General features: G+C 41.0%; 2 protein-coding genes across 3 annotated transcripts in view; one reads left to right on the top strand and one right to left on the bottom strand.

Annotated features, from left to right (window-relative positions):
* The window catches only part of SELENOF (selenoprotein F), a 38,165-nt gene extending 22,072 nt beyond the window's left edge, over positions 1-16,093 (bottom strand). Inside the window, exons 1-2 of the mRNA XM_054037767.1 lie at positions 15,980-16,093; positions 13,768-13,935 (exon numbers count right to left, since the gene is read on the bottom strand). Coding sequence (XP_053893742.1) covers positions 13,768-13,935; positions 15,980-16,048 — 237 coding nt within the window. The 5' untranslated portion in view covers positions 16,049-16,093. The remainder of the gene's footprint in view (positions 1-13,767; positions 13,936-15,979) is intronic.
* Positions 16,094-16,758: 665 nt separating this feature from the next.
* HS2ST1 (heparan sulfate 2-O-sulfotransferase 1) overlaps positions 16,759-20,286 on the top strand; it is a 169,761-nt gene continuing 166,233 nt past the window's right edge. For both annotated transcript variants that reach the window (XM_054036534.1, XM_054036532.1), the window contains exon 1: positions 16,759-17,104. In XM_054036534.1, coding sequence (XP_053892509.1) covers positions 16,981-17,104 — 124 coding nt within the window. In that variant the 5' untranslated portion in view covers positions 16,759-16,980. The remainder of the gene's footprint in view (positions 17,105-20,286) is intronic.

Here is a 20,286-nt window from a genome sequence, read left to right as displayed (position 1 = left end):
CATGAAAAACGTCACAGACTGTGACATTAACCCTTCCCCATGAAATCTGATCTCCCCTGCTGCTTGGAGCCCAGACTCCTAGCTGCTAGTCTCAACAGGCTGGGGAGGGACAGGAGTTGTCCTTCTCCTGTATGGCTGCTCCTTGTGGTGCGATCAGACCACCTCCAGAGGCAGCACAGAAATGAGGGTGGAACATCCTCACTTCTGCACTGCAGCAGCCTGGGAGCTGGGCTCCAGGCTTTCATTCTCCTCCTCCTCCCCCCTGCCCCTTTTTCTCCCTGCTGTGGCTCTAGGCGCTGAGCTTGAGGCTTCCGCCCCCAGCCGGGGCAGCCTGGGCTCAGAGTGACCCGGTCAGGACTTCCACCCTGGGGCACCCATTTTTCCAGGGGAGCCCCAAATTGGCTGGGGGTGCCTGCCTTAATCTGTCCCTGGCGTGGACTAGCAGCTAGGAACCCACGGTTGGGGCACTCCCAGCAGGATGGGGGAGATCCTACCCACCTCCATCTCCCGGAACCTCCTCTAGCTGCAGGGAGCTCTGAAGGCAGCACAGAAGTGACAGTGGAAATCTTGGGACCCCTTCTACAACAACTTTGCAACCCCCCGAATCTCATTTTGGGTCATGACTCCCATGGTTACAAGACCGTGAAATGCCAAATGTAAACATCTAAAATCATGAAATTGACCAATTTAAAAACCTTCTGGCTGTGAAATTGACCACAATGGACCGTGAATTTGGTAGGGCCCTATTCATTACTAAAAGAATAGGGATGATGTCCACGTCAACGTTCCCTGAAAGACTGGACACCTGTTGGATGCGAGAGCCAAAGGGAAGCATGTTTAAGTGGATAGGAAATCATACTGGAATCCTGGGTTCCACTGTCACCTCTGCTACGGACTCAGTGTTAGGATGGACAAGTCACGATCTTTCTCTAGTGATAAAAGTGGGGCTAGTGCTACTTGCCTACCTCTGTGGATGTTTGAGACTTATGGATGAAAGACAAATGCTAAGTCTTTATATGTTGCAATTAAGAGCTAGATTTTCTTAAAGTAGAAAACTAGAGGATAAAGATGGATGTCTAGAAAACATTACTAGCCAAAACAAAACAAAAAAAATCTACAGATATCTATGTAACTAATAAATGTTGGCACACCCCCACCCCATAAAAGGACTATGTGCTAGTCATCCCTGAAAATTAGTGAATAGAACCAGTTTTATTATTTTATACTAAGTTCAGTTAGCATATGTAACTGAAGTAAAAAATTGGCAAAGTACAGGAAAACTATCAATTTTGCAGTCTCAACATTAGAATCCATTGTCTAAATAACTTTTAATGTCCCTCATCCCAGGAGGGCCAGCACAGCCCACAAACTACCTCCTTATTCTCCAGGATCTCTGCTTTTGTTAAAAATGTGTCTAGCATGACTGCTAAGAACCTTGAAAACGTTAACAAATGTAAACAAGCAGTTGTGTACTTTGACTCTGCAAACAATAACATTGATGTATGACTGTTCACATTCATTTCACTGGGTATTCATTCAGATGTTAACAGTAATACTTTAAGAGTATGTCCGGATTATGAAAACACAAGGTTAGGTTAGAGTTAGCTGACTGCATCCTATTCTCTACTGTAGATGCAGATTCACAATTTTTTTAACCTTGCTTTCTACCCTCGAGTCCCTCTGCTCCTCAACCTCTGTTTCCTAATGTAGACAAATGTTCCACGGCTATGTCTAGATTAGACAAAGAGGTCAAGGTTAGTCACCATCTTTACCTACTACAGACACAGATTAGCATCTCTGAACCTTGATTTAGCTGATTGAGATCCACCTTGGGTTGATCTCATCCACCTAAAAGGTGGTAAATCTGTCTGCCCTAAGAACACATTACCTAGCCCCATTCTCTCCTCCTAATCTAGATATATCTTTTGACTATTCCACTACTGATTGAAGCATTAAAACAGAGAGAGAGGATCATATTACTAAGAATTATAGTGAGTGAGCGGGCTTGGGAAGAGCACCATTTATTTAACCTCTTCCCTCCATTCTAACCTAAGAGCCATGCCAACAGAGCCTAGTGGGGCACCTAAATCCCATTAATGAGCCCAGACGATCAAGGGTATATTTGAACTTCACTTAATGGGAATCAAAGCCAAAGAAATCTGTGTGCTTGATCACAGTTTGAGCATTTGCACAATATTTATTAAGAAAGGCATCTCCTTTATCATCTCAAGTGGACAGAACATGGAAGACCATAGCTTTTGTCCCAATTTGACCTGCACTACCCTAAAAACACACATTTATTCTGTATATGGACTGCACATGGAAACTGTAGGTGTTTTAAAATAAAAAAAAAAAAAGTTGGAAAGTTGAGTTATTTTGACCTTTCAGCCGTAACTAGGGAATTAAGGTCATGACTCAGTTGTTAAATGGTGACTTACAATGATCTCTCTCATTCAGCAATTTCAAAATTGCATCTGTAATAAAAGTAGGATAACTTATTAATGGGGTACTGAACAATATTTAACTCCTTTTACATGGAAGTACAATGTGAAAACCCCCATTCATGCAATGTATCGGAAGCGAGGGCTACAGCTTTGTAAAGCCACAATTTGATCCTCTCTAAAGGGATCTCACCAGTGTGCATCAAGACATAGTATACACAAAAAATCCTGTGTGTGATGGGCTGGAAATAAACCAATATTGCCACTCACCTGGCACAATTTAGTGGGCCTGATTATTACACCCATTTTACACTTAGTGTAATTGCAGTGAACTCTTAACAATTCCACACAATTTACATCATCATGAGCCAGATGAGACTGTCTCACTAGAAACTATGCATTTAGAATCTCTGGCATATTGTCAAGAACAGAACTCAGGCTGCTTAGACTCAGACAACAATAATCCTTATTTTGTTGTAGCACTTGAGAATGAACTTAAAAATGAAATGAAATCAGGTTCCTCAAAAGTAGAATTAGCTCAAAGCGTAAAATGCCTTCTATAATCATTCAACTACTCTACTGTAGATTCTTTAGGCAACTCAGATAAAGTATTCAAAAAGTTTTTGTTAAAATTCTTCTCCCTTACTTCTTCCATCACCCATAAGTCTATTTAGAAAGTGAACAGTTACAGGACGCTGAAGCTTTAAGAGACTATTCTAAAATTGAATCTTACATTAATACTAAACATCTTTAATATTCACAAAACTTGGTTTTACATTAGTTTAAGGTTGCTCTAATCAATAAACTAAATCATAAAAATTAGGAAATATAAAGTTAGGTTCTAAAGTAAAGTTCCTCAAATTAGGAAATGCTAGAATAACGTTGCCCATAGGACCTTAATTTGACCCCCTTGTGAGTATGCATTATGATAGTCTAATTACGTGATTGTTTTAACTTCACAGGACTCCCAATACGCTCAAATCTGCTTTGGCGGTGAACTGGGGTTGTGCAGTGAAGGGGTGTTTGTAGGACCTCATTTGTTGCAGAAGTTGGCACATTTGTTGTGAATGAGGCAGGGGACTGTAGGAAGAGAAAAGATGGTCTTTGTAAGGGCAGTTGAACGCCACCATGTTCGTATGTGATGTTAGACAAGTCACATAGGATATGTCAATGCTGCAATTAAAAACCTGCGGTCGCCCGTGTCAGCTGACTGACTTGTGGGACTTAAGCTAAGGGGCTGTAATTACAGTGTAGACATTTGGGCTCAGGCTGCAGCTCAGGCTCTAAGACACTGAGATGGGAGGGTCTCAGAGCTCAGGTTGTAGCCCGAGCTCTAATGTCTACACTGCAATTAAACAGACCTTTAGCCTGAATCAGCTGGCATGGGTCAGCCACAGGTGTCTAATTACAGTGCAGATATGCCCTCACACAAAACTCACCCCAGTCACTTCTGCATGTAATTAAAGGCAGTATCAAAGTGCATGCACAAAGGGGCTGAATTAAGGTTTCCTGGGCAACATTCATTCTGGCATTTCCTAACCTTTTCATCCTTAACTTTATATATTTTTTTTATTTATACATGAGCGCAACCTTAACTAGTTAGTATTTTTGTGAATGCCCTTTGTTAAATAGAAAAACGTATGTGCTATTTAAATAACAAAACTTGTCTTCTCTGTATATTGTATTGCTACTACCTTTCTGCAGCTCCCTATTTCACCACTCAGTGCAATATTGACAAATATACTGAAAGTAATTAAATTGCATTCAAACAAAAAACTTAATGCAATCTCAGTTTTAATGCAACTTCTAAATGACTAGTGAGGAAACTTAGGTACGGCTTTGCAGCGTGGCTGTTCACATCTGGGCACCAAATCAATCCTGCTAACTCTGAAGATCTACCCTGAAGAGATTTCTGTTGATCAGGGAAAACCATCTGATGGAAGGAAAAAGCAAAAGACTCCAGTGAAGGATCTCTTGCTGTGCTATATATGGATTGGGAAGGAGGTTTCAACTTCTGTTTCTTCAGTCTCCAGAATGTGTAAGATGTGGGAAACGAAGAACAGAGAAGGCTGGCACCATCTTGCTAAATGTCACTAAATCTGAAATGCTTTTGAATCTTGTTCTGGTTTCCTTCTGCTTGTCTGCAATTTTGAAGAGGGTTTTGGTACAAGGAACTGAATTAAACAGCCAAATAATAGAATCACAAATGCTATAACTACTTTAGCATCAGGCAGAAACTAGAACCGGATATGAGCAGGAAGCTAACTGAAGTAGGACTTCAGAAATGCTTTAGCCTCGATTGCTGACTAATATATCAAAGAAGGCAATTTTAATAATACTTTGGGTGTTTTTTTTCTTCAAAATTCTGTAGCAACATTGAACTATTAGTCCAAACTGGTGAATTTAAAGATGGAAAAAACAAATTTTCAAGCATTACAGCATGTGAAGTTTAAAATTTCTTAGCGACCATAAAAACAGGCCGAGTGCCAAATTTACACATTTTTAACCTTGTGCGCTATTTCATTAAGCCAGTGGTTCTCAAACTGGGGGTCGGGATCCCTCAGGGGGTTGCAAGGTTATTACATGGTTTGGGGGGGAGGGAAGGGGGGTCATGAGCTGTAAGCCTCCACCCCCAGAACTGTTTTGCCTCCAGCATTTATAATGGTGATAAATATATTAAAAAGTGTTTTGAATTTAGTAAGGTGGGGGTCGCACTCAGAGGCTTGTTATGTGAAAGGGGTCACCAGTACAAAAGTTTGAGAACCACTGCATTAAGCACTATGAGGGTGAAAAAGCTGATGTTGAATTTCTCTTGATATTCTCAGTTCAAATGGCTAAATATACCAATACATCACTAACCTATATTTTTCTGACTATTCCTTTGCCCATATTATTGGCAGCTCAGAGTGCACAGTCCAAGTGCCGTACAAGGTAACTTAAAATCTAGGTGCTGAGTTGTAAGCTTATGAACTCCCTATGGTGAAGAAATTTCCTGCTTTTGGAAAATTTTACTGTTCTCGTGCCACAACTTGCAGTCATTCATATTTGATGATTATTTAGAATAATGGAAGTGCTGCTCCACACAAGAACACATTGCTGCTTTCTTCAGAACCATGGTTCCCAAACTTTAGTACTGCATTTCCCTTACAGATATTTTAGATGTTTGTGGCTCCCCACAATTACATACTTTTTAAAACCAACTCACTGCAACTTTTTTCAACTACATATAGTTTAATTATCGAATATGGGTTTTAAAAATTATAAACTCAAAACATGAGGGTTTTTGGCATGTTTGGGGACAGCCTAAGATTTCAGTGAGAATGGGCCTGTTCCAAACTGCATAGTTGTACAACATTTGGTTGAATCTGATAGTGCCAGATGCAAGTTGTTTTCAGAGTTTAATTTTTTTTCTATATTTAGTTTTCACAGAAATCATGGCTAAAAACCTAAACTCTGAGGTAACGAAGCAGATGGAAACAGCACTTTTACAGCTTTGTCACTGAATTCTTCATACTCATGAAACAGAACTCTTGGTTTTATATTTGAAAAATTGGTCGTTAGCACGTAATCACTTGACAATTTTGAAAGTTTCCTGAGCCAAGTTACTTAAGGTTGGAATGGAGTAAACTGTTACTGAGAACGGGTTTCGAATTCATCTGTATCTGGAAGTTGGTGTTCAACTCCAGGAAAATATTCATTAAAATGGGAATACAATCCAGTTTATATTTAGTCTAATAGCATTCTGATCACTTTCACTCCATCTTTTTAAGAAGTCTGACATGTTTATTTGTATTCCTACCTTGAAGTGTTAGGTTCAGAGCATTCGATTTATCAAATATGTCCATCAGGTAAGCTAACTTAGTCAAGAAGTCCACATTAGACATGTAATCTGCAAGGTCTCTTTTTCAGAGGAGGAAAGTTCTGATTGCACAAAATTCAAAGACCATTATAAGACTTTCCCATGTGACAACCACCTGACTTCTCTGTGAAACAGAAGTTCAGTGTGGTCAGAGCCCATCTGTTTGCACAGCAAATGAAAAAGTTAACTGCTTGGGATTTTATAAACAATTTTAATAAAAATGGTGGGGACTTTGTATTTCAGGTTGCAACTTCGACACCTAAACTCAGCAATAAATCATGCAATGTCTAAATTGCTGCTAGTACCACTCTTTATTCATGCTGCAACCTCACTGTTCTTTATGGTCATGGCTGCTGCCCCATCTTTGCAGAGTTCCACTGTAACAGGGCCCAGGCAAGCCCCTCTATCTTCTGCCACTTCTGCGCCCACAAACCAGCCAGAGACTTCTGCTTTGGTGCAATCACCCGTGCTCTTTATTTATAGTATAAATTCCTACCACCTTATAGCTACAGACAGCACCAGCCTCATAGCCTCAGGGACTGCTAAGGAGGCCAGCAGCTGTTCCCTAAAAAGATAAGTACATGTAAAAGGATTTCAGGCAAACATTTTTGTTTTAGAACTTCTTTTGCTGGAGTGAGCAAGTCATCAGAAATCACTGAGACCACTCACTTTTTGGTGCTGTCTAATGAAAATTAATTGAATAATTTTTTACAAGAGTGTAAATTAAATATTTGTTTCTGGGTTGAAAACTGTATTACCAACTGCACCACTGTTAAAGAACTTTTCAGTGTTATACTAAATCTTTGGGAACTGATGCTTATAATGGGAGTTCATTTACAAAGCAAATGCTGTACCTATTTTGAAGATAGTCTTTATGATACTATGCCACTCAGTTGAAAATGTGACAGATTTAAAAAATCAGAAGAGACACTCTTCACTCCTCCTTCCACCACTATCAAATTGGGTTAGTCTACAGGAGAAGTTACTCTTCAGAGTTTGAGCTTTAAAAACCTGGCAAATGCAGGCTGTGCAGTTCCAAGCAATGGTTTTTACACGAGTTTAATAGGATAAAACCTTCTGAAGTATTCTTTAAAAGATCACTACAACATGATGCTGTATCTTATGATAACCATGGTAAAACAATCCAATATTAGATATGAAATAACTGAAAAGTCAATCTATTTTCTTATCCAATTTGTAAATGTAACTAGTACTAGTGCTTCCTTGGTTAGTCACTATGCCATTCTGACCTAGCCTCACTGGCTTTATCAAATTAGTACTTAACGAGCCAGCTTCAAACCAGAAAGGTGATTTGACAGTTTCTTCAACAAGGCAGCAGACTGAGTAAGAAAGGACAGAAGGATACTCAAAATGAGTATTGAACCCTACCACTGTCATTTCTTTAATGCACTTGCCACAAACCGCAAGCAAGAAACCCACGGCAGAGTAAATCAATATAAAAAGATAGCTCTCTTTCACCAGGGAAGTCAAGTAGTACCTCATATCATTTCTATTTCCCTTTGAATATACAGCATATCCTGTTGAATAGCTTTACTGAAATGGAAACTCTTGACATACACTGTAAAGCCTTGAGCCTGCAAAGACTTGTGAACATGCTTAACTTTACACACTGTAGTCTCTATGAAGTCACTGTGACTACTCATCTGCTGAAATCTGATCTGCTCTACTCCCCTCACTCCCAATGTCTTGGATGGAGCTAGAATTTCACCAGCTGTAAGTTTAAATACATACATAAATAAGCCCTTCAACATCAGAGCCCAAACTTGGGAGGCCTAAGAAATGAACCACCACAAAGAGATGAACAGCTTCAGAAATCCCTCTAATTCCACAACACACATTTTCAGCATGTCCCAGTATAACATTTTATTAATCTTAAAAATAGAGTTATACAAGCAAATACATGGTTTTCTTAAACACTACACTCTAAATGAAGAAATTGTTCACTGCCCAAATTAACCTCCAGGCTGTGTTTCTACAGGGCAATTATTGTGGAATACAGGATTATGTGAAACCCTATGTTTCAATATTCACTGTGTTAGCTTGTTAGATGTAATTAAAAAAAAAAAACTTTACATTGATTTTTGCATCTCACTAGAAACATTAAGTCAAGATCATAAAACAGAAGTTTGCGTGTGAAATGCTTTGATAAAATGGTATACAAAATACTAGTATTGTGTAGATTGGAGAATTTTCTTAGACATATACCCTTTAGTATAAGAAAGTTAAGATGATTCATTGGAAACTTGAATGTAAGAATTAAGATTTCTTTAACTTCAGGTAGGATGGCCTCTCTCATCACTCCCAACTGTTAGAAATTATAGTTGTGTCTTGTCATTTTTCTCAAGGAATGACTATCTAGAAGCATATGCCTATAATATCCAACTTAGTGGTTACGTCCAATCTCAAGCATTCTCAAACTGGAAACACAATAACCCAGACGAGTGACATTTATAACACCTGAGAAATGGTCTTGCAGAGTCTGATCATAGTTGGTTAACAGACTATGTAGTGCAAAGAACTGATGTTAAACAATTAAGCTTCAAATGTACTAGAATACACTGATCTTCAATGGGTAACTTAAATCTTGGCTACAGATTTTACTAGTGCAATGGTGTCCAAGGTGACCTTTAAGACATATCTTTGTAAAATAACCCCCCGCATTCTCTCAGTAGGTATATAGGATGGGTTAGAGTCAGAGCTGAAAAGATCAAATGTTGCAGCTGAAAAGTAGTCATATTGACAAGGATCTTGTATCTCCTACTAGTTTTCACAACACGTACCGCTAATGATCTTATTCTTTCTCTTCCGACTTGTTTATTTTATAAATAAATATATTATTTTATAATATTTCCCACACGTTACAAAAAAATGCACAAAACTTTTCCACTAGTATAAAGCAAATATAGGCATTTTCTAGAATTTATGTAAAATTAATCTCATTAAATTAAATTTAAACACTGTCAGATGAAAATGCAAGGTCATGCACATTAAACCAGACAATGACTGTACTGCAATATTTCTTCAAGTATTTTCTCAGAGAAAATATTGTTAATCTGTGTGACAAACCATAAATCCTTATCCCATTGTACAGGCATCAAAGGGGGAAGGCTGAGTGGCTACAGCATGAGCCAAAAGGAAAATGCTAAAGAGAGGGGAATACCAATTAGTTCCGTAGCCTTCAGTTAATTTCTTTTTTGGAAAGCCTGCAAGTAGGAAGACATCTTAATTATTCATAATCATTTTAAATTGAGACCTGAACATAATCTAAGGAAACTCAGAAGAATATATAGTATTTGGATAAAAGCAGCAGCAGCATCTGCAAAGAACAATGTTTTATTTTCTTGACGCTCCCCTCCCCAACTCCAAATATGCTCTCTCTGATAGTGGCCAGGGATTCAACTATGATAAATAGCTGTGAAGAAGGCAGGCAACACTGCCTCAAGCCAACAAGTTTCCATTTGCAGTTAATTTAACCTTAAAACTTGTTATCCTGGACTTCTTTACTGAGATTTAGTTTCCTAAAGTGGAGAGTTTTCAAAACATTGAACACACAATCTCAGCATCATGAATATTAAGAATTCATCTGATAACTATCTGAACTCTATCGTACGTTGTCAGATTGATCATAAATTACTCCCACTGGTAAAATTGTATCTACCCAGCTAGTTAAAATAATACAATCCTAGAAATGTAGGGCTGGAAGAAACTCTCGGGAGGTCATTTAGACTGGCCACCTGTGCTGCATCAAGATCAGGTATAACATCTGATAGGTGCCTAACCTGTTCTTAAAGGCCTCCAAGAACAGTGATTTCACAACCTCCTAGGGAAGCCTATTTGAGTGCTTATTCTTATAGTTAGTTTTCCATAATATCTAACCTAAATCTCTCTTGCTGCACATTAAGCCCTTTACTACTCCTCACCCTACCTTCAGTAGAAATGGAGAACCATTGATCACTGTCCTCTGTAAAACAGCCCTTAACATATTTAAAGACTTATCAGGTTCCCCCCTTAGTCATCTTTTCTCAGAACTAAACATGCCCAGTTTCCCCCCCCACCTTTCCTCATAGGTCTAACTCCTGCTTATATTGAAGTCCATATAGAGTTTTTGAAAAATCTCACTCATGGAGAAAAGATAATACAATGTTTTAAATACAGATCCTTAATACCAATCAAGGACTGCTTCTTCCCCACTGCAGGATTCTTGTATTTCTTCAGGTTCTATCTCTGGGTGTGTGTTGGTTCTTTTTTTATTCCACCCCTCCAACACTGAACTGCATTATTGTGAATAAGATTTGTTCAGATATCAAGTAGCATAGCTAACTGACTTGTATATTTTGAATTTATTGTAGAACATTCTTGGAGTAAACATGACGCATAGTATTTTAACCTCATCTTTGAGCAGTCCTTTTTGAACTACATCAGCCTGTTTTATTGGCACTCTCATCCCCAAAAGAACCACAGTCTTTCACCTTAACTGTCTTCAGATTTTCCAGCTTTCATACAAAGGCACTTCAATAATTTCTCTAACTGTACAATATTCATTAGATTTTTTTCAAGTCTCCACACTTAGACTTCTTGAAATCAAATACACTTCTGCTGCATTCTCCGAACCCTTTCTCATGTTATGTTGAAATTAACTAGTTGCTGATGACTGCTAGGTCTCCTCCTTATTTTCATGTTCTCACTCAACTGTTCCCTATCCACAGGAAGAAAATCCAGCATCTTCCCCACTCTGAATCCGCTGTCTAGATAGTTTGTCCTTTTACAAGTCTTGGGATCCCCTTTATTTAAATATATTTGACATGTGTTTTACTTAGTAGCTGTGTGAATGTTTTTCATTTTTATGACCGGAAAAAATAACCAAAGACAGCTATTTACATATTGTAGATAAGGCTAAAATAATCACAGAACAAATAAACTCAGCACAAAATGATGGAAGGACCTTGCAGTTGTCCCTGACACAGGATGGGCCTTCAAAGAGGCTCATGTATTTAATACTCAGTTTGGGAATTGGAGGAAGAGGTGCAACCTCTCTAAACCACTGAATAGAAGAATCAGTTTTTTTCCAATGAAAGAATTAACTATACGAACATCAAACTATCATCTTAAGCAGCTTGCCATACTGCCAAAACTTCAGCTTCAAGACTAATGAACCTGGCATGAAGGCAAATTATCTTCAAATCCAAGGTCTTGCAATGTCTAAGGTGAAGTGTCCAGGAAGATTTTAAACACTTTGAGTGTCCGTCCAGGAATTTTTCTATTAATTCTCCTTTAACACAGTTGGAAGGCAGCAGCTTCTCCTCTAGCACAACCTCACTAGCACCAAGTTGATTGTTAATTGGTATGCCAGTGCCATACTGCCACCTCTTTAACTACTTCACAAATTGTACCTCTCTCTTCCGACACTTCAGATATGAAAATTGCCTCATCCCGTTTTAATTATTCCTACTACCACCATAAGTTGCCAATATAACCTTCACTTCATATGCATCAGATGGATGGGGCACCATGAGATAACTTTAAGCTAGTACTGGGTGGAAGAGGAGAATGTTTACATATATAGTTTTCCTCCCTCCTTCTATGATCTTTTCCCACTAGTATATACAAATTTAAGCAAAAACTTGTATCAATGTAATGCTATGGTTGATTCCTGTTAACTCAATGTTTTCACATCTGTTCTCCCTCTCCCACAACCTTAACACAAAAATAAAGTCCTGCTTTGTATGCTCTTTTACAGCTAAAGTGTGGCTGGCAGAGCCCCTTATAGCCTCCCACCCCCAATTCTCCACCTACCAGATTTTGGGGGCGTAGGGAGAGAACTTGGGACCTCTGCCTTGCAGCAGGGTGGTGGGGTAGGGTCTTCTGCCCAACTGGGAGGTGGGTCTTGTGGCTTCAGCCCTGCGGGGTATGCTTGCTGAGGTTCGGGGAGTCAGCAAGAGCGGGGCTGAAGCCCCAAGCCTTGCCAGGCGCACCCTGTGGGGCTGAAACCCCGAGCCCCAGCAGGTGTGCTCTTGAACTTCTGATGCTTGTCGTATACGGCTTGGAGGGTCAATAAGTCTGGCCGGCCCTGGTGTTGTCATGCAATTAGTGCCCATACCATCACCACATACTTGTGCAGTTTTCCTAGGTCAGCTGCCTATTTAATATTGCTATGTCTGTGTGTATTTCCAGTCAAGTGAAACTTCCTAGAATTATCTTGTGAAGTGCTGACAGCTGGATTTTAGTGAATTGCAACTGACTATCAGCATGTCTTCCTTCAGTGTTGCTAGAACAGATATAAAGTGAGAGCAAGAGCAGAATGGCAAGGAATTCACACAAAAATAAAGCATGTAAAGATGCTGGAATCCTTAAAGCTTACATATACTGAGTAGTCCCCTGGAGTTCACTATCTTTTAAACAGATCATTCTTCATGTAAGATACCTTGTTTATGGTAACACACTTCTAAGGATCTCATACTGGATTTACAAATGTTAAACCTTTCACTGCACCAGTAGGGTGAAGTCACACACAGATTTTTTTTTTTTTTAAATGGTAATGAGAGATAAAGAATGATGTTTAAAACTATTCTACAATAATATACAATGTATGTTACGAAAGAGCTAAACAATTCAAAGTTGACTCACTTCAACCATTTATGCTATTCTGTTTACATAAATTTTAGAATTCACTAATCTGTCAGACTGAAATGAGAGCTACTTCTGTGTGGACCCAGACCAGGAAGTGTTTTATACTTATGCTCTCTGTTGGCTTACCAGCTACAGTAATTCCCAGAAACGTGCTGACATTTTTGAATATACTGGCACAAAGTAAAAAAGAAAGCCAGTTAATTTCTTGCTCTCTCAGAACTAAAGGAAGGAAACCTGCAGTTATTACTGGAATTTAGTAACATTGAAATCATTAGGCTTACTATTGTGATGTATACTTGGTATCTATTAATTATCAATAATTATAATTATATCCAAAAAGTTATTTTCAAACTGCTCTGGTTTGCAAACTATGGAGATTAAAATAAAATGTAAAAAAATTCTTCAGTGTCCTTGAATACTTGGGTCATTACGGCAATAACAGCTGCTGCCAAAAACAAAAGAACAGTTCTTCCCATCTTTCATTTCTTCCCTTCCCCGCTCAAATCCCAATCATTCTTCCAGTTAACCAAAGTTGAAGAGGGTTCCCACCAGAGCGAGTTAGTAGTACGCGAGTGACCAGAAGGGCTACTGTAGAAAAACAAAAAGGTGCCTGCACTCATACCTGAGCATTATCTCAGAAGCTGACCTGTGCCAAACCTTCAAATTCAGATCCTCTCTATATTGGACTGTCATGGAATAGCTGTATTTCCCCGTGACTTAAATGAGGTTCTAATTAGAGTATTTATACAAGCCTAGGAAACTTACTACTTAATTTTAAAAAGTTTCAGAAAGTGTTGTGAAGATTTACTTTAAACTTACCTTTCTGGTTTCAAACTGAGCTTCTTCTTGGCAACACTCTCTGCAAAATGGATCTAGTTGATTCAAGCTAAATTGTCCAAGAAGGTTGCAAGAACTACATAGCAAGTTACTGGAAAAGCCTAGTTCTCTACATGCTTCTGATGATAACTGCGCCCCATACACAGATATCTGAAAGCGAATAAACAATCATTACATATTTTAGCATTTCAAATAATTATTTGCAGTTGTGGGAAGGGAATGATATTTGATAGCTAGTCGGGACTCTTGGGTTCTACTCTTGACTCTACAACTAATTTGCTTTTTCAGTTTAGGTAAATCACTTACACTCATGTAGCATTGAAGATATGCTACAACTCTCCATTGCAGCTGTGCTCCTGAGGATGTAGCAGTGGGCAGTTTCTGGAAGCCTACTTTGCTTTCCTGCTCCAAAGCAGGCCCCAGTACAGCTGTTCTTGCATACAAGTTCAGGAGTGCGTGCATGGTCTAACACACTTCAGCTGTGAGAAAACAGTCTGGCCCCACACAGCTTTTACTGTGGACAGTTCAGCCAATTACAGTATGATTACAGCATTCATATGAATGAAGGGAGCAACCCGGAGAAAAATAAAACAAATGCTTAGAAGAAAAAAAAGGCAGAGAATGTAATGAACCCAAAATGAGACTTGCAATCATTGATGCATTAAGTATTATTACTCCTGCATATTTTCATTTTTCAACAGGAGAATGAACACGTTAAAACAGTGGTTCTCAAACTTTACTGGTGACCCTTTCACATAGCAAGCCTCTGAGTGCGACCCCCCTTATAAATTAAAAACACTTTTAAAATATATTTAACACCATTATAAATGCTGGAGAAAAAGCGGGGTTGGGGTGGAGGCTGACAGCTCACACCCCCCATGTAGTAACCTCATGACCTCCAGTTTGAGAACCCCTGTGTTAAAAGGTATAAATTGCCTAGGGAGGCTGTAGAATCTCCATTATTGGAGATTTTTAAGAGATTAGACCAGTGGTGCCCCAAAGCCTTTTACCTCATGCACTTCCCCCTCCTCTCCCAGGAGGAGGGGCCCCCAGCTGATGGTGTGGGGGGGGGCAGGAGTTGGGGCCTCAGGCCTGGAGCAGAGCTGAAGGGGGAAGGCGCTCCCTCACCTCCTGCACGGGGGCTAGCCCAGGCCTCCCCCACATTCCTCCATGTCACCTTAGGGGGACACGCCCCACAGTTTGGGAACCTCTGGTCTAGATAATACTTAGTCCTGCCATGAGCACAGGGGACTGGACTAGATGACCTCTTGAGGTCCCTTCCAGTCCTATGATTCTATAACATTTCCTCTAATTTTCTTCCTATGGTACTTTCAGTAGCTGTGTGTTTTGCAGCTCAGTAAAAAAGGATAAATATCGTATTTAATACAATCCTACATTTTTCATGGATGGGGAAACTAAGTTTTTTGTGTGTTTGTTTTTTAATTTAAGCCATCACTGCTCATCAACACTATGGAAAGGGAGAAGTGTTGCAGATCATATATGCTGCTTATATGATAGCAAGGGCAGCAGTAACACAACAGTCTCCTCACTATACAACATCCATAAACCATGAGCCAAAAGGGGCAACCACACCTTGCTCTTGGTACTGAGAATGCCAAGCTCTAACTAATACTACGGTACGGTGTCGGGTTAGGGATACATGGGGACAACATCCAGTTGGAAGGAGAAGACCAACAAACTCGTTTCCCGAGTTACCGTCCAGCCTCCAGAGCAGCAACTTCTTAGTTATAGTCAACCCAGGTTAGAGCCGAGAGGGTAACCCGGAGAGGAGAGACTCTACTTCTCAAAACCACATCAGAGCCACCCACCCTCCTAAACCGTATCCACCACGGGCGTGAGCCAGCGCAGGACCAAGCCCTCCCCGCGGGCGGGGCATCAGCACCGCCGCTTTCTAGCAGGGACCAGGAGAGAAAACGGCACAGGCGGGAGCAGGGGGAAATAACGGGGGCGGGGGGGAGGGAGAAGGGGAACGTGCGGGTGTCAGTAAGGGGAGAAAAGACGAGCATGAAAAGAGCCGCCCCGGCCGCTAAGCCACGTCTCTCTGTCACTCGCTGCCCCCGCCCCAGCCGGCGGCTCGCTGCCCGCCAGGCCCTATGGGCTTTAGCCTCCCTAGGGAGGGGTACCCACGGCAGCCCTCTCCCTCGAGCCCAACCAGATTGGAAGCTGCCCTCACCGCCTGCAGCACCGCCAGGAACCAAAGTGGCCAGCGCCCCAGAGCCGTTAATCCTGTCACGGCCGCCATTTTAGTGCGGAGCTGCTCTGTCAGCGCCGCCGCCGGGAGGCTGCTCTCAAGACCCCACCCTCGTAGGGTGACCCTTCGCTGCCTACGTCGAAGGAAGCAAAATGTACGAGTAGGACCCTTACACCGCCCAGGGAAAAGATTATCCCAGGGCTCTTTATGTAGAGAATCTGAAGCGGAGCTACCTGGCCCTATCCAGGGAAGGGGTTTAGAATGTAGCTGGAGGTATCATTTAGGAACTGTAATCAGGCATCAACGTAGTAACCCCATACGGGTCCTTTTTCTTCTTATAACCTACAGCTCAACAGCGCCAGACCTACAGTCCTGAAGATTGGCAACCAGATTAACCAATGGCGTTGCGATTTTGCTGATTGCCGCGGTGCCAATGCCCAATAATATATAGATATGTGGGCCGGACTTCAGAACAGGTATCCAATGGAGAAGGAACGCGTGTGGGAGGGGCGTCAGGTCCGTACATCCATTTTATTGGGGTGGAGCATTGGTGGGCGGTGTATTGGACTGATCGGCCAATGGGATGGGGAGAGGGTGGGGCGCCGGGGATACCGCCCAATGGCGGAGGGGCCGTGGGTGGAGCGTGTGTTTTGCTAGTCAATGGTGGGGTTTGGTGGGCGTGTGCGCGGTTGGGCGTTCGGTTGCTGAGCAGCGCACGCAGGCGGGGGGAGGGGCTTGGGCTGGCTGGCGGGCGGCCGCGGAGTGAGGCTAGTGAGGCGCGGGCTGGCGCGGGGGGCGGCTGAGACAGTGCTGGCTGGGGGGCCTCGGGAGGGATGTGAGAGTTGTGTGTGTCCCTTCGTGCGAGCTCACTGCCACCCTCGCGTGCTGCGTCCCTGCGGCCCGGCTGAGGCTCCCCTCGGCCTCTCCGGCCGGGCCCCACGTTATGTCGTGATCCCGGGCGGGCGGCGCTGCTGCTGCTGCTCATGGGGCTGCTCAGGATTATGCTGCCGCCCAAGTTGCAGCTGCTGGCGGTGCTGACGTTCGGGGTGGCTGTGCTCTTTCTGGAGAACCAGATCCAGAAGCTGGAGGAGTCCCGCGGCAAGCTCGGTGAGTGCGAGAGGGCCAGGGCCTGGGGGCACTTGGGAGAGAGAGGTGGGGAGGGGGTGATGGCGGGGAAGGGCTGGTGCTGGGGCTATTGCTGCGGTTGGGGGACAGGGCTGGGGGAGAGCCGGGGCCACAAGCTTAGAGGAGGGACGAGGCCCAAGGACCAGAAGCGCTGAGGCGGGAAGGGGGCATAGGTGAGGTACGGGGACTATGCACATATGGGGGTGTGTGCCGGGTGGATACCGCACTTTGCTGAGAGGGAAGGGTGCAGTGAACAAAGGTGGAGCTGGCGGGGAAGGGGAGAGATGGCAGTGCACAAATCTGGAGCAGTATCCGCAGAATGAGGAATTGGAAAGCGTAACTCCCCCCCCCCCCCTTCATATGTTGAACCCACTAATGTGGGATATGGGAACACAACTCCTCTTCTCCCAGATGGCCATTGTGTTTACATGTCTGGAAATTATAAGTAACTTGAACGATATGATTTGGGGGACCCTGCAAAAGAGGTTGTAAACAGTAGAGGAAGCAGCCGTGACCTTTGAGTTTGTATGCACATAATGCATTTGTATGCACATTATGCAGGATCGTGAAGCCAATGAGAGATTAGTGTTTGGGGAAAATATATAGCTATAAAGAATCTAAATGCATATTTTGTCAGAAAGGGAAAGGAAAGTTAAAAATCAGTATTGGGCTATTAGCAGCTGTTGGCCTCTGTGTGTATTGTGTGAGATGCAGTTGGAGACTGAAGTGCAGCAGTGATACCTGAAGCAAGCCAGGCTCTGCTTCCTCCTCCGTGTGCTGCTGCACATATTTAGCCTAATCGTCTTTATTTTGACATCATAACAAAGGAAAATACAGAAGATAATTATAGTTAAAACATGTATGTTTGGTGAAAATCATCTTAAATCACTGTAATTATAAATTCACATGATTTGTTTTACTCTTCCTGAACACAGGTTTTAAATATTTCTATTTAGCAAGTGGTGGTTATTGTTAGCCTCATATGCTCTGTTATGAAACAGTATTAAACAGTATAAAAGTACATCCTAATAACTGCCATATACAATTGTTTTTTCCTGTAAAAAAACTTTCACTTTTCAGTTGTGATTTCCCTGCTAAAATAACACTTTACTACTTCACGTGTACATTAAATGTCAGACTACAGAACCAACAAGCATGGGATTAAACCTAATCAAAATGAGGAAATGCCATTTCAAGGCCAATATAGTGCATTTACCTAAGAGTTGTAATTGGAGAGCAGTGGGACCCCAGAAATACCTAGGCATGGTGAGGTGGGTTGAGAACAAGTTCAGCCCTTGCTTCTAATTGTCTAATCTGATCAATTTAGGAATTTGTGATAAAATTCTTAATATTTGAATGTTTATGGATTAATTCAAGAAAAAAAAAGGAATGACTATACAATGTTCTTACTAGCAATAAGGCTAGAAATGGATTTTGAGTGCAATGAGAAGTTTAATGTTGCAAGGCTATGAAAGAGGTGAAATCAGAGTAATGGTCAAAATGATGAACACACATTAGACATGCTTTGTTATCTGGATTAGGTAATGGAAGTTAGTGTCCTGTAAGAAGGCAGTGATTGACTGGATGAGCGGTCTGAGTCTTCTTCAGCTATACTATTCAACTAAAAGTTACTAATATTTGAAGGGTGATTTTGTTTTTTTTTTTCATAGTTTAAATATTTTAAGCAATGGTGTTATGTGAAAAAGGGAAATACTTGTTATGGAATCATAGAATATTTTGAGCAGATATTGTTGATAGAGCAGTCGAGGTTTAGTTGAGTTTTGTGCAAGTCTATTTTTAATTGTTCGGTGCCAGTGATTTAAGTGCATCTAATGCTGGCAATGGATGTCATACAGGAAAATCCAAGTCCTGCCACAAAAGGATTAATGTAATGCAATGTGAGAGTAAAGAGTATTGCTGGTAAGATGTCCCAACCCTGTGCTCCTCCTTAATAGATATGCATTGGACATGATTAAGATACATATTTAGAGGATTGAAATATACAGCTCAGTCTGCCTCAAGAAAAGAATCATATCACTGTTTTGCTGATGCTGTTTTTATTTTTTAAGAATGCTTGAACTCTGATTCTGAGCTTTGATATTAAAATATAATTGGAAAATTTGCCTTATAATGAACTTGTTAGTGGCTGCCAAAGTTTGTGTGGGAGGAGAAGCTAGGGCTTTTTATTTTTAGTGTTGAATTATTCTATATGGGTTTAACACTGTTAGATCATGTGTGTTTTTAATCTTGATTAGGTAGTATCTTTGTATGAAAGACCTGTTGCTACAGTGATGTCCACCAAAAGGTGCCCCTTATTTTTTGTGCATGTTAAAAGAAATAAATTGAAATTGATAACTTTGTCTTCATTTTAGAAACGTTCTGTATCTGTTAGTACTATTTCCATCCAACTGTAATATAGAGAATGTAGTTTCACTAAATTAAACTAATCAATTTTGGCCCGATGCACTTGGTTTAGAGGAGTGAACATAAAGAAAAAGAAGGGTGTGTGTGTGTGTGTGTGTGTGTGTGTGGAAAGACTAGTGATTCCATGGACTGCTTAGAATAATGACTGCAATTTAGTTGAAAGGCCTATGAAAGTAGTCTGTGACAATTAAATATTGCTCTTAACATGGTACAAACAATCTGTAATTTGGTTTAAGTCCCATATTATTGAATTATATGTACATAATATATCACATGAGAAACAATGTCTTGATGGGATGTAGAAATGAATAACTGCACGACTTACATTCTGACTCAAACTACAGTATGTCACTTTAATGGAACAGTTAGCAGAAAACAGTTCTACAGAGTCTTATGAGCAAAACTCATAAAACAGCATTTCCTGATACTTTCTGATGGAACAGGATTCCCTGACATGCAAGCTCCATTGGTTTCTATATTGCAGCAAGATTTTCACTCTGATTCAGGATTAATATAAAATAACTCACATGAAATGAGAAATGGGTGCATCTTTATGGGAGACAGAGAAAAAGGGACAGTTTTATTTTCTTGCAAGTATAATTCATTCATTCTTGCAGCTAAATTCCAAAGTCACTATTATGTATAATTTTTACCTCTCTAAGGACTTCAGAAGTTAATTTGCAATGGGCATTTGGTTTTCTCACATTGTGGCTAAATTCCCCCTTTATTATTCAGATTGC

Source organism: Malaclemys terrapin, chromosome 8 (assembly GCF_027887155.1).
Source record: "Malaclemys terrapin pileata isolate rMalTer1 chromosome 8, rMalTer1.hap1, whole genome shotgun sequence".
NCBI classification, from domain to species: Eukaryota; Metazoa; Chordata; order Testudines; family Emydidae; genus Malaclemys; species Malaclemys terrapin.
The sequence above is the reverse complement of the archived record's forward strand: the minus strand, read 5'-3'. Positions and strand labels throughout refer to the sequence as shown.